At 47.6% G+C, this 14,780-nt stretch overlaps 2 protein-coding genes across 4 annotated transcripts in view; one reads left to right on the top strand and one right to left on the bottom strand.

Moving 5' to 3' along the window:
* iqgap3 (IQ motif containing GTPase activating protein 3) overlaps positions 1-5,485 on the bottom strand; it is a 106,049-nt gene extending 100,564 nt beyond the window's left edge. The window contains 1 exon segment of the mRNA XM_087984967.1: positions 5,362-5,485. Coding sequence (XP_087841093.1) covers positions 5,362-5,404 — 43 coding nt within the window. The 5' untranslated portion in view covers positions 5,405-5,485.
* Positions 5,486-5,722: 237 nt separating this feature from the next.
* The window catches only part of ttc24 (tetratricopeptide repeat domain 24), a 74,265-nt gene continuing 65,207 nt past the window's right edge, over positions 5,723-14,780 (top strand). For all 3 annotated transcript variants that reach the window (XM_087985041.1, XM_087985040.1, XM_087985039.1), the window contains exons 1-2: positions 5,723-5,896; positions 14,307-14,780. The exon at positions 14,307-14,780 is cut by the window's right edge and continues 289 nt beyond it. In XM_087985041.1, the coding sequence (XP_087841167.1) occupies positions 14,331-14,780 (450 nt within the window). In that variant the 5' untranslated portion in view covers positions 5,723-5,896; positions 14,307-14,330. The remainder of the gene's footprint in view (positions 5,897-14,306) is intronic.

Raw genomic sequence — 14,780 nt, 5'->3', positions numbered from 1 at the left:
ACTTTAATAATAGGTGCCATGTCAGCTCAGATAATGAATTGAAGGTGTGAGGTAAAAGTCTGTCTGTCTGTGCCCAAAATTCAGACTGATTCTATTTCAAAAAAAGGATTTACAGACTCTTACATCAATTCATGCAATTTTTGAGAAAAATAAAATGTAATTCTGCAAGTACAAATTCACCCACAAACTTGTGTGGATGTGTGTGCATGTAGGGGAGTGTGTGTGGGACTAGGAGTGTCGGTGTGAGTGTAAAGGGGCAAAAGTCTGTGCACGCACGTGTCTGTGTGCACACGTGTGGTGCAATGGGATCACCTGTCGTGTGACATGAACCCAAGGTCTTGGTTGAGGCCATCCCCATGGGTACTGTACTTGGCCATCAACCTCTGCTTGGTCACTTTACATTGTTGCCTGTCCCGAAGTCCGCCTTGGAGAATGGTCACCCGAAGGTCTGAGGCCGAATGTCCCAGACCGCTGAAGTGTTCCCCGACAGGGAGGGAACACTTCTGGCTGGTGATTGTTGTGCAGTGTCCATTCGTCCGTTTCATTGACCTCTGCTCGGTTTCGCCAATGTACCATGCCTCAAGGCATCCTTGCCTGCAGCATATGAGATAGACAACAATGGCCAAGTCACACAAGTACCTGCTACGTACATAGTGGGTAGTGTCCCCACATGTAATGGTTGTATCCGTGTCAACGCTGACACGTCTGCAGCATCTGCTGTGACAGAGTTGTATGGTGTTGTCTTGAAGGCCAGGCAGTTTGCTGCAAACAATGATCTGTTTCAGGTTTGATGGTTGTTTAAAGGTGATAAGTGGAGGCGTGGGGAAGGTCTTGGCGAGGTGCTCATCCTCATTGATAAGGTGTTGCAGGCTGCGAAGGACATGCCGTAATTTTTCGGCTCCTGGGAAGTACTGGACAACAAAGGGTACCCTGTCGGTTGCAGCTCATGTCTGTCTCCTGAGGAAGTCATAGCCCATCAGAACTGGCGATCGATGAGTTGAGCATCGTATCCCGTTCTTATGAGGACAGCCTTAAATTCTTCCAAACGCCCGTCACATTCCTCCTCATCTGAACAGATTCTGTGTATGCTAGAGTTGTCCATAGGAGATGGCTGTTTAATGAGTTTCGGGTGGAAGCTAGAGAAGTGTAGCATCATGAGGTTATCCATTTACTTGGCGTTTAGTAAAAGCTTTGACAACATTCTGCATGGTAGACCAACTAGTAAAGTTAGGTCATTTGGGATTCAGGGAGAGATTGCCAATTGGATACAAAATTGGCTTTACAGTAGGAGACAGAGGGTGGGTGGTTGAGGGTTTTTTGCAGATGGAGACCTGTGATCAGTGGTGTTACACAGGGATCAGTACTGGGTCCCCTTTAGTTTGTCATTTACATAAATGATTTGGATGAGAATAAAAGAGGTATAGTAAGTAAATTTGCAGATGACACTGAACTAGTTAAAATTACAAACAGACCTGGATCAATTAGGTCAATGGGCTGGAGGAGTGGCAGATGGAGCTTAATTTGGATAAATGCAAGGTATTGCATTTTGTTAATATAATCAAGAACAGGACTTATACAATTAATGTTTGGGCCCTAGGTAGTATTGTGGAACAGAGACCTAGGGGTTCAGGTACGTGATTCTTTGAAATTTGCGTCACAGGTAGATAGTGTGGTTAAGAAGGTGTTTAGCACACTTGCCTTCATTGCTCAAACCTTTGAGTATCGAAGTTGGGACGTGATGATGAGGTTGTACAAGACGCTGGTGAAGCCTCTTCTGGAGTACCTTGTCCAGTTCTGGTCGCACTGTTATAGGAAGGATATTTACAAAATTGGAGACGGGAAAGGGTTCAGAAAAGATTTACCAGGATGTTGCCGGGAATGGAGGGTTTGAGAGTCAAAAATAGACAGGAAAGGTTGGGACTTTTCTCACTGGAGTGGAGGAGGTTGAGGTGTGTCCTTTTATGGAGGTTTATAAAATCATGAGGGGTAGAAACAAGCTGAATAGCAGGTGTCTTTTCCCTCGGGTGAGGGATTTCAAAACAAGGGGGTATATTTTTAAGAAGATAGATTTAAAAAGGACATGAGGGGCAACTTTTTTTCCCTATACAGAGTGGTTCGTGTGTGGAATAAACTGCCAGAGATAATGGTGGATGTAGGTACAGTTACAACATTCAAAAGGCATTCAGACAAGGTCATGAATTGGAAAGGTTTGGGGGGGTGGAATGTGAGCTAAGTACAGGCAGGTAGAACTAGTTTCATTTGTGAACCAGTTAGACTGAAGGGTCTGTTTCCATGCTCCAAGACTCTATTTGCTTTGACAGCTTCCTGTGGGAGAAAATTCCACATTCTCTCCACACTCTGGGCTTCTCCTGAATCCCCAATGGATTTATTCGCAACTATTTCATGTAAAAGGTCTCAAGCTTTTATCATTCTCACAGATGGTAACAAGATTTCTAACCTCAAAATCACTTTTTTTGAGATGCTACACAAGTCACAATTGAGGTGCAAATTAGCTCCGTTGGAGAAGTGAGGTTATAAACCCAACATAAATGTGAGAGAAGGTTTATTCTCTGTTCAGACACACTGCACGAAAACTATGCATATAAAGATCACTAATTAACAAGAAAAATTAGCTATTTCAAGGAATCACTCTGCCCAGAAATGCACAATGAAACTGCCTGTTTGAGGCATTACCAAAAATAGCAGCAGGGAATTGAATTCCACTGAGTTTAACTGAAAGCAGAATCTGAATCCTTAAAATAATCAAATATAAAGCATTTGCCAAAAGTCAATATTGACACACTGGGAGGAGTGCAGGGCTGCTAATTAAACACTGCAAGAGTTTATGAAAAAGACTATAGATGTTGCAATGCTTAAATTTTTTTTAATGAAATATGCAAAAAAAGTCGATAAATGTATTTTGATTATTTAATATAAAATTATAACAAAATTTCAACAGATTATGGGGTCCAAGATTTAAAGCACACACAATTAGATTTTATTTACAGTCTCTGTCAGTGATTTCAATCCATACCTTAAAAAATATATCTGCGCTCACATGCACTGGAGAGGGCACTGAGAAAACATATCAGGTTGTTGCCCAGTCTGGAATGATTCAACTATAAAGGGAAATTAAAAAGCTGGGGTTGTACTTCTGAGAACAGAGAAGGATGTGTATAGGAGACCTGATTGAAGTGTAGGGGGACATGTTCATATGTCACATCTTTCAAATTACACTTCTGTACAGGATCACATTCATAAGTACAAGCATCCTGAATTCAGACCTTTGTAAATCAAGGTCCCCGTGTACAAAGTTATGAGGGGTACAGATAGGGTAGATAGAAAGAATCATTTCCCCACTCTATGACTCTAGGTAAGTACTTGAATAAGGAAGGAAATGGACCAGGCGCAGGCAGCTAGGACTAGTTCAATTTGGGATTATGGTCAGCATGGAGTGGTTGGACCAAAAGTCTGTTTCCAATACTCTAACTCTTCATGACACTATGCACTTAGAAGGGAGAACAATAACTGTGCATAGGTTTGAGAGAGGCAGGAGGGGAACTGAGGGAAATTTTTTTTCACCCCCCCACCCCCGCCCCCGAGAATGTGATGGCATCAGCAAATCACCATCTGAAAGTGTGCAAGAGGCAGTAACCATCACAATACTTTAGTAGCATCTTTGTGATCAAGTAAAGTGCCACAGTCTACAAGGCTACGGGTCAAGTACTGGAAAATGTGATCAGATGGGTGCTCGACAGGAAGGGTCACAATGGGCTGAAGGTGCTCTTTCCATGCTGTAAAACTCTGCAAACTTGCCCATTTTTAACAGGGGATAAAACTCTCCATACTCCTTTCACAAAGCACAGGGCATCTCTCTTAGAAGTGGCTTCACAGAGTGGCACCACCACCTCAGTTTGACATCCCATTTGAAAGATGGCACCGCCAACCATGCTCTGGATCAGTGGTGCTGGAAGAGCACAGCAATTCAGGAAGCATCCGAGGACAGGCAAAAATCGACGTTTCGGGCAAAAGCCCTTCATCAGGAAGCCTGATGAAGGGCTTTTGCCCAAAACGTCGATTTCGAAGTTCCTTGGATGCTGCCTGAATTGCTGTGCTCTTCCAGCACCACTGATCCAGAATCTGGTTTCCAGCATCTGCAGTCATTGTTTTTACACCGCCAACCATGCGGCTCTCCCACAGCACTGCACTAGGAGCGTTAGACTGGATTTTGTTCTCAAGTCCCTGCAGTAGGGCCAAGGCAAGGGGGGGGGGGTGATTAAAGTTCTTCCTCGGTTGAGCCTTCAACAGCAAACCTCAGCCCAAATACATAGGTGAGCAGTGGAGAATGTGCAGCCATTCAACCCATCTTGAGAACCTAGTCGAAAGGACGGCAGAAACGGGTTCGGCAAAGAAGGGAAAGGTGTAAACAAGGAGAAACCCGAAGGACCACAGGGCTTTGGGGGGAGTGGGGGGAGGTCGAAAGAGTTAGGCAAACTTGGGGTGGTGGGCTCCATCCAAGAGATAGCATGGATGCGACCGTCCGAATGGCTTCCTCAACAAAATCAACCTTGCCTCAGCTCCAAGATTGGAGTTTCATACCACACTATGGCAAAACACAAAGCAAAAGAAAAAAAAAAGAGAGAAAAAAAATTAACTTGCAACTCAGGGAAGGAAAAGAGAACAAAAGAACAAAACTGGAGTCACCAACTTTTAAGTTTTGTCAAGCGCCTTCCTGGAGGGGTGGCAAGACATAAAGAGACGTCCTTAGTCCTGAACGTCCAAGACAAAACAGAAATAACAATTTCTGGCTTTTGAATGTTTATAATTATTTTTGGAGATTGAATAATGGGCAGTTGGGGACAGAGTTAGCACAAATCCTTTGCAGAATGAAGCCACTGCCTGGTCACATTATTATTATTATTATTATTTTGCACTGACCATTTTTGCAGTGTACACCTTTAATACATTGTCTGAGCCGAGATGTCACTTTTTTTTTAAAAAATAAAAGCCTGAAGCTATGTCGAGAATGCGACTTAAAAGTTCTGGGATTTACATACGAAACCTTCAGCCCATTATAAAAGATGAAAGACTTAACAGCAACCTTAGGTTTATTCAATATGTCATCTTAATTGCATGACACTGTGATATTTTGCTACAAATTCTGTGTCTTATGATCCTGCCCCACTAGCTACCTGATGAAGCTACCTAGTGCACCAGCTGAAAGCTAGTGCTTCCAAATAAACCTGTTGGACTATAACCTGGTGTTGGGTGATTTTTTTTAACTTTGTCCAACACTGGACCCTCCACATCAAGAACAAGTATTGCAGAGGTTAAAGAGACATTCGTATTTTTCACACTTACATCCACCCTGGCGCTTTCCGCCCGAATCCACTTCGCTCCCCATCGCCCTCCTGGCAACTTCGCTCAATTACTTTCCGTTTTCCGCCTCACGAAACTTTAATTTATATTCCCCTCAAGGAGCCAACCGCCGCCGCGGACGACGACTCTCGCTTCCGAAAATCCCGCCAGAATTCCAACGGCCATCGGCAGGCCAGGCGGCGCGGGGCCCGCCGGGAGTTGTAGTCCCCCGATTTTTCCACCACCACCCCACCCCCACCCCAGAAGGGGAAGCGGGACTACAGTTCCCAAAGGGCGCTGCGCACATGGCCGGCCCCGACCTGCCTGCCCGGGGCGCGGGACGTCTCGCCAGGGGTGGGCGGCTTCTCCGGTTGCCATGACGACGGAGCAACACAAGATCCAGGGACATGTTGGCAACTGGACACCTTGCAGCCATAGACTGGGGATCAGCTCCTGCAAAAGAGTGGCTTCTCCATGGATTGCCTTCTACCCCGGGAGACGGGGCATTTAAAACAAACTGCAGAATTCTTATCTTGAGGTAAGGCAGGAAGAAGGAATCTTAAATGGTTATTATTTCTTGCTTTCCCCCCCCCCCCCCCCCTCCTTGTCTTTGCCATCTTGTGTTTCATTCACTCTTGGAACATGGGCATTGCTGGTTGGGCCCAGCATTTGTTGTGCCTGTCCCTGTATGCCCCCTTGAGAAGATGGTGGTGAGCCACCTTCTTGAACCACTGCAGCCCCTGTTCTGTCCACAATGCCCTTAACCGGGGGGAATTTGACCCGGCGACGCTGAAGGAACCATCGATATGTTTCCAAGTCAGGATGCTGTGTGTGGGACTCGGAGGAGAAATTGCAGGGGGTGGCGTTCCCATGCCCTCGTCCTTCCAGGTGGAAGTGGTCATGGATTGGGAAGCTGCTGTCTGAGGATCTTTGGTGAATTCCTGCAGTGCAATTTTAGGATAGTGCACACTGCTGCTCCTGAGCATCAGTGATGGAAGGATGCGCCACCAATCAAGCAGGATGGTGTTGAGCATCTTGAGAATTGTTGGATCTGCCCCCATCCGGGCAAGTGGGGAGTGTTTCCTCATAGGACCTCCTCCCACCCTGCCCCCTGGAAAAATGCCATCCCATATTCCCAATTCCTTCGTCCCCGCCGCATCTGCTCCTCATTTCCCCTCCCCCCACCTTGTCTCAGTCAAATCCATCAAACTCAGCACCGCCTTCCTAACCTGCAATCTTCTTCCGGACCTCTCCGCCCCCACCCCACTCCGGCCTATCACCCTCACCTTGACCTCCTCCCACCTATCGCATTTCCAACGCCCCTCCCCCAAGTCCCCCATCCCTACCTTTTATCTTAGCCTGCTGGACACACTTTCCTCATACCTGAACAAGAGCTTGTGCCAGAAACGTCGATACTCCTGTTCCTTGGATGCTGCCTGACCTACTGCGCTTTTCCAGCAACACATTTTCAGCAGTATTTCCACATAGATTAGATTCCCTACAGATGGGATTCCCTACAGTGTGGAAACAGGCCCTTCAGCCCAACCAGTCCACACCGACCCTCCAAAGAGTAACCCACCCAGACCCATTTCCCTCTAACTAATGCACCTAGCACTATGGGGCAATTTAGCGTGGCCAATTTACCGAACCTGCACATCTTTGGACTGTGGGAGGAAACCGGAGCACCCGGAGGAAAGCCACACAGACACAGGGGGAGAATGTGCAAATTCCACACAGACAGTAGCCCGAGGCTGGAATCGAACCTGGGACCCTGGTGCTGTGAGGCAGCAGTGCTAACCACTGAGCCACCGTGCTGCCCCCATCATACTCCTGACTTAGAACATAGAACGGTACAGGCCCTTCGGCCTTCGATGTTTTTATCCTACATTAAGATCAAACTAACCCACATACCCTTCGTTTTACTATCATCCATCAGAGTGTCGCTTAAAAGTCCCTAATGTATCTGACTCTACTACCACTGCTGGCAGTGCATTCCACACACCCACTACTCTCTGTGTTCAGAACCTATCTCTAACATCTCCCCTGAACCTTCCTCCAATCACCTTAAAATTATGCCTCCTTGTGATAGCCATTTCCATCCTGGGAAAATGTCTCTGGCTATCCACTCTACCTATACCTCTCATCATCATGTACACCTCTATCAAGTTGCCTCTCATCCTTCTTCACTCCAATGAGAGAAACCCCAGCTCCCTCGACCTTTCTTCATAAGACATCCCTTCCAGGCCAGGCAGCATCCTAGTAAATCTCCTTTGCACCCTCTCTAAAGCTTCCAAATGCTTCCTATAATGAGGCGACCAGAACTGAACAAGTGTGGTCTAACCAGGGCTCTACAGAGCTACATTCGAGAGTGTGTTGCTGGGAAAGCACAGCAGGTCAGCCAGCAACACACTCTCACCTCTGATCTCCAGCATCTGCAGTCCTCACTTTCTACAGAGCTGCAGCATAACCTCGCGGCTCTTAAACTCTATCCCCCTACCTAATGAAAGCCAACACACCATACACCTTCTTAACCCTATCAACTTTGGGTGGCAAGATTGAGGGATCTATGGACATGGACCCCAAGATCCCTCTGTTCCTCCACACTCCCTCCTGCCTTTAACCCTGTAATCTGCACTGAAGTTCGACCTTCCAAATGAATCACTTCACACTTCTCCAGGTTGAACTCCATCTGCCATTTCTCAACCCAGCTCTGCATTCTGTTAATGTCCTGTTGCATCCGACAACAGCCCCCCTCACAATTCACAACTCTACCAACCTTCGTGTCATCGGCAAACTTACTAACCCACCCTTCCACTTCCTCATCCAAGTCATTTATAAAAATCACAAGAAGCAGAGGTCCCAAAACAGATCCCTGTGGAACACCACTGGTCACTAAGCTCCAGGCTGAATACTTTCCATCTACTAACACCCTCTGTATTTTATGGGCCCGCCAATTCTGTATCCAGACAGCCAAATTTCCCTGTATCCCATGCCTCCTTACTTTTTGAATGAACCTACCATGGGGAACCTCATCAAACGCCTTGCTAAAATCCATGTACACCACATCCACTGCTCTACCTTCATCAATTCCTTAAAGAATTCAATAAGACTTATGACGCATGACCTGCCCCTCACAAAGCCATCGTGACTATCTCTAATCAAGCTATGCTTTTCCAAATAATTATAAATCCTGTCTCTCAGAATCCTCTCCAATAATTTGCCCACGACCAACGCATGACTGACTAGTCTGTAATTCCCAGGGTTATCCCTATTCCCTTTCTTGAGCAAGGGAATAACATTTGCCACCGTCAACCATCTGACATTACACCACTGGACAATGAGGGCACAAAGCTCATCACCAAAGGTGCAGCAATCTCTTCCCTTGCTTCCCTTAGTAAGCTTGGGTATATCCCATCCTGCCGAGGGGACTTGTAGATTACTTTACAGTGTGGAAACAGGCCCTTCGGCCCAACAAGTCCACACCGACCCGCCGAAGCGTAACCCACCCCTACCCCTACCCCTACCCCTACATTTACCCCTTACCTAACACTACGGACAATTTAGCATGGCCAATTCACCTGACCTGCACATCTTTGGACTGTGGGAGGAAACCGGAGCACCCGGAGGAAACCCACGCAGACACGGGGAGAACGTGCAAACTCCACACAGTCAGTCGCCTGAGGCGGGAATTGAACCCGGGTCTCTGGCGCTGCGAGGCAGCAGTGCTAACCACTGTGCCACCGTGCCGCCCACTAATGTCTATTAATGTCCTGTTGCATCCGACAACAGCCCCCCTCACAATTCACAACTCTACCAACCTTCGTGTCATCGGCAAACTTACTAACCCACCCTTCCACTTCCTCATCCAAGTCATTTATAAAAATCACAAGAAGCAGAGGTCCCAAAACAGATCCCTGTGGAACACCACTGGTCACTAAGCTCCAGGCTGAATACTTTCCATCTACTAACACCCTCTGTATTTTATGGGCCCGCCAATTCTGTATCCAGACAGCCAAATTTCCCTGTATCCCATGCCTCCTTACTTTTTGAATGAACCTACCATGGGGAACCTCATCATTGTCTATCCCCACGTTTTTCAAAATTTCCAGCACATCCTCTTTCTTAACATCAATCTGTTCGAGCTTATTAGCCTGTTTCATGCTGTCCTCACAAACGACAAGGTCCCTCTCACTAGTGAATACTGAAGCAAAGTATTCAATAAGGACCGCCCCTACTTCCTCTGACTCCAGGCACAAGTTCCCTCCATTATCTCTGATTGGCCCTACCCTCAATCTGGCCATCCTCTTGTTCCTCACATAAGTGTAGAATGCCTTGGGGTTTTCCTTAATCCTACCCACCAAGGCTTTTTCGTGCCCCCTTCCACCTCTAAGTTCCTTCTGCTACCTTGTAACCCTCTAGAGCCCTGACTGACCCTTGCCTCCTCAACTTTAAGTAAGCTTCCTTCTTCCTCTTGACAAGATGTTCCACATCCCTTGTCACCCAAGGTTCCTTCACCCTACCATCCCTTCCTTGCCTCAGTGGGACAAACCTATTTGGCACTCTCAGCAAGTGCTCCCTAAACAACCTCCACATTTCTGTCGTGCATTTCTCTGAGAATGTGTTCCCAATTTACGCTCCACAATTCCTGCCTAGTAGCATTGTAATCCCCCCTCCCCTGATTAAATACTTCCCCATACCGTCTGCTCCTATCCCTCTCTATGATTATAGTAAAGGTCAGGGAGTTGTGATGACTATCACCAAAATGCTGTCCCACCGAGAGATCTGACACCTGACCTCATTCGTTGCCAAGCACTAAATCCAGTAAGGCCTCCCCTCCAGTCAGCCTATCTACATACTGCGTCGGGAATCTTTCCTGGATACACCTGACAAAGTCTGCTCCATCCAAACTATTTGCAATGAGGAGGTTTGAAACATTTTTAGGGAAGTTGAAGTCACCCAAGACAACAACCCTGTTACTTTAACACTTTTCCAAAATCTGCCTCTCAATCTGCTCTTCCGTGCTATTGGAGGTGGGGATGGGGTCTATAGAATACTCCCAATAAAGCGACTGCTCCCTTCCTGTTTCTGACTTCCACCCATAATGACTCAGTAGTCCTCCCTTTCTGCAGCTGTTATACTATCCCTGATTAGCAATGCCACTCCTCCACCTCTTTTACCTCCCTCCCTATTCTAAACCCTGGAACATCCAACAACCATTCCTGCCCCTGTGATATCCCAGTCTCCGTAGTATATCACAAGTCTCCCTAAGACTTGTGCCTTGTCGAAGGTGGACAGGCTTTGAGTGTCAGGAGGTGACATTGCTAGTCTATGAACTGCTCTGTGACATTTGAACATCGAGGGAGGAACCTTCATGTGGTTATCAGGAAGAATCAGTCAAGTCAAGCCTTCAGTCAGGGGTATTCCAGCACAGTAGGTCAAGGGTAGTTTCCAATACCAGAATGAGAGAGAGGAAGGTGGAAGTGGGTGGCACAGTTATATAGGTAGGGAGGTGTCCCGAGCGAGTGAGTTGACAATGCAGTGTGCATGCGGGTTTGATGCTGTTAGAGGGCTTGGGGTGGGCAGCAGTGAGTGACGGAACTTGTGGCGGGCACTAGTGAGAGTGGTGGAGTGGGAGGTGGGTTATAGAGATAGAGATAATGTAAAATATCACAGTGAAGATGGTGACCCTTACGCTGGCAAAGTCATTGACCAAGTTGGGCATTCTTCCAGACTGCTTTAGGTCACAACCTTGGACCAGACTAGCACAGTCTGATGTCTTGCCTTTTCCGGCTGGTCGTGGGGCACAAGAAAGTCCCGTTCTGCAACACTATGTCCACCAGGATACTGTGCCCTTTAGCCCAGTGCAACCTTTCCACATCTATCCTGTTGAGTCCTCTAAGAATCTTGGACGTTTCAATAAGGTCTCCTGTCATTCTTCGAGATTCAAGCCTCAAACTACTTGACCTCTCCTCATAAGACAGTCTCTCCGTACCCGGGATCAGCCAAGTGAACATCCTCTGGACTGCCTCCGATACCGATCTATCTTAGACTGTTCCCACTATTCCAGCTCTGGTCTGCCTGGTGTCTTGCCTAGGATCAGCAAAGGCTCCCTACATTGATACTGCATTCTCTTTGAAATAAAGGCCAACATTCCATTTGCCTTCCCTAATACCTCCTGAACTGGCACACTAACTTTTTTGTGATCCCTGCATGAGGATTCCCAAATCCCTCCATTCTGGAGTTTTCTGACTGGGATATCACAGGGGCAGGAATGGTTGTTGGATGTTCCAGGGTTTAGAATAGGGAGGGAGGTAAAAGAGGTTGAGGAGTGGCATTGCTAATCAGGGATAGTATAACAGCTGCAGAAAGGGCGGTCATCGAGAAGGGTTTGTCTACTTTGGGTGGAAGTCAGAAACAGGAAAGGAGCAGTCACTTTATTAGGAGTATTCTATAAAGCCCCCCAGTAGCAACCAAGACACTGAAGAGCAGATTGGGAGGCAGATTTTGGAAAAGTGTAGAAGTAGAATATTATCTATTTAAATAATATTCAGCTCCTCTAAACTTCCCACCGAAGTGCATACTCTCACGTTTTCCATTATACTCCATCTGCCAAGTTTTTGCACATTCACTTATTCTGTCTGTATCTTTCTGTAGACTCTTTGTGTCTTTCTCACCACTTGCCTTCCCACTTATTTCTTCTGCATTAACATTAGTGACAGGGAGAGGCTGAATACGCTGGGGCTGTTTTCCCTGGAGCCGTCGGAAGCTGTGGGGTGACCTTGTAGAGTTTTATAAAATCATGAGGGGGCACGGATAGGACAAACAGACAAAGTCTTTTCCCTGGGGTGGGGAAGTCCAGAACTAGAGGGGCACAGGTTTAGGGTGAGAGGGGAAAGATATAAAAGGGACCTGAGGGGCAACTTTTTCACGCAGAGGATGGTGCGTGTATGGAATGAGCTGCCAGGGGAAGTGGTGGAGGCTGGTACAATGACAAAATTTAAAAGGCATCTGGATGGGGACGTGAATAGGAAGGGTTAAGAGGGATTTGAGCCAAGTGCTGGCAAATGGGACTAGATTAGGTTAGGATATCTGGTCGGCATGGACGAGTTGGACCGAAGGGCCTGTTTCCGTGCTGTACATCTCTATGACTCTATGACCACCCCTCTACAAAAGAAAAGCATTTCATTAGCTGTGAAATGCATAGGAACCTTGTGGAAGCTGGAATACAGGTTAAGATTGATTCACTCGGATGATCCCTGGTATGAAGGTATTGATTGATTGGTTGATTGATTTATTGTCACTTGTAGCAAAGTACAGTGAATAGTTTTGTTTATGAGCAGTATAGGCAGATCATAGTAAGCAAGGATGTACAGAAAAAAAGATTTAGACTGAGACATACAGATAACCTTGCACAGGGCGGACAAGAGAGATCAACGTTTGCAAAATGAGCATTACTTTAGGCTAGATAGTCCATTCAATAGTCTTATAACAGCCAAGAAGAAGCTGTCCCTGAACCTTCTGGTGCGTGTTTTCAAGCTTCTGTATTTTCTGCCTGACAGAAGAGGTTGTACGAGATCATTACCAGGATGCGATGACTCTTGAATGATGTTGACGGCCCTTCCGCGGTAGCGAGCCGTGTAAATGGAGCCCGTGGATGGAATGTTAGCTCCCATGATGGCCTGAGCTGTGCGCACCACTCTCGGTAGTTTCTTACGATCCTGGGCACAGCAGTTGCCATACCTGGCCGTTATGCACCTGGACAGTGTGCTTTCAATGGTGCACCTGTAGAAGTTGGTGAGGGTCCTTACGGACACACCAAACCTCCCGAGGAAGAAAAGGCGTTGTTGTGCCTTCTTGACTGTCGCATCTACGTGGGAAGTCCGGAACAGGCTGTCGGTTATGCTCACTCCGAGGGAATTGAAGCCGTCCACCCTCTCAAACTCAGCTCCGTTGATATAGATAGGGTGTGTTCTCCTCCTTTCTGGGGAAACTCAACGATCAGTTCTTTAGTTCTGCTGATATCGAGAGAGAGAGGTTGTTCTCATTGCACCATGTCACCCTCTCTCTCCCTTCTCGTCGTTGTTAAATATTCATCCTACTACAATGGTGGCATCAGCGAACTTGTAGATGGCGTTCATTCGGAATTTGGTAACACAGATGTGGGTGTGTAGGGAGGGGGCTGAGGATGTATCATTGGGTGGAGGGGGGAGCTGTAGTGTTGAGTGCTATCATGGAGGAAGTGTAGTTACCTATCTACACTGGTTGCGGTCTGTGGGTCAGAAAGCTTATGATTAACGGCTAAAGACGTTGGGACTCGTTCAGAAGAAGGAGGTGATCTCACTGAAACATATTGGATACTTAAGGAACTGGAGGAGAAAGTGAGGACTGCAGACGCTGGAGATCAGAACTGAAAATGTGTTGCTGGAAAAACGCAGCAGGTCAGGCAGCATCCACGGAGCAGGAGAATCGACGTTTCGGGCATGAGCCCTTCTTCAGGAAAGGCTCATGCCCGAAACGTCGATTCTCCTGCTCCTTGGATGCTGCCTGACCTGCTGCGCTTTTCCAGCAACACATTTTCAGTACTTAAGGAACTGGGCAAGTCAAATGCTGGGAGGAGAGTCTAGGACCAGAGGGCATAGCCTCAGAATTAAGGGGCACAAACTTCAGACCGAGATGAGGAGGAATTTCTTGCCTCAGAGGGTTGAGATTCTTTGGAGTTCCTTGCAACAGAGAGCTGTGGGGGCAGAGTCCTTGTGCATGTTTAAAGCTGATTTAAGGCCAAGTTGGGCAATCAAGGGTTACAGGGAAAGTAGACTAAGGAATGTCGGATCAGCCATGATCACATTGAATGATAGATCGAGCTCAAGGGGCAGGATGGGCTGCTCCTGTTCCTGGTCAAACTGATCTTATTGCCCTCGTAGAGCTAATGCTTTGTTCACTCTCAACAGGCGCAGTCCTGGGGCATTGGACCAATGTCTTCCGACGTGGCGATGTCAGATGAGCCGTCAGCTGCCGTCCAAGGCCAGCGGGAAAACGGGAAGGGCCCGAGGAGGAAGAAACATCAGAACGGTGGGGAGGCTACAGAGAGGCGGCGGGACGTGTCAGAAATCCAGGCCCAAATCGAGAGCCTGACCAGGGCCGGGAGCCAGGCCCTGGCTCAGGAGCGTTGCGGGGAGGCCCTGACCGCCTTCAAGAAGGCCTTCCTGGCTTCGCTGGACATAACAGAGCAGCAGGTGCAGAGGGCCTGTGCTTTCAACCTGGGTGCGGCCTACGTAGCCTCTGGTCGCCTCGCCAAGGGCGTGGACTTCCTGCACCGCTCGCAGCCGGACAAGGGCGGGGAGAGGCAGGGCGACCTGCACTTCAATCTGGGCCTGGCCCACGAGGGGCTGGGAGACTCGCCGGTGGCCATTGAGCACTACCAG

The sequence above is a fragment of the Chiloscyllium plagiosum genome, unplaced genomic scaffold (genome assembly GCF_037043375.1).
Source record: "Chiloscyllium plagiosum isolate Xiang-an unplaced genomic scaffold, Cpla_swu_hap1 HiC_scaffold_50, whole genome shotgun sequence".
Lineage (NCBI taxonomy): Eukaryota > Metazoa > Chordata > Chondrichthyes > Orectolobiformes > Hemiscylliidae > Chiloscyllium > Chiloscyllium plagiosum.
This window is presented reverse-complemented; position numbering and strand designations above follow the sequence as displayed.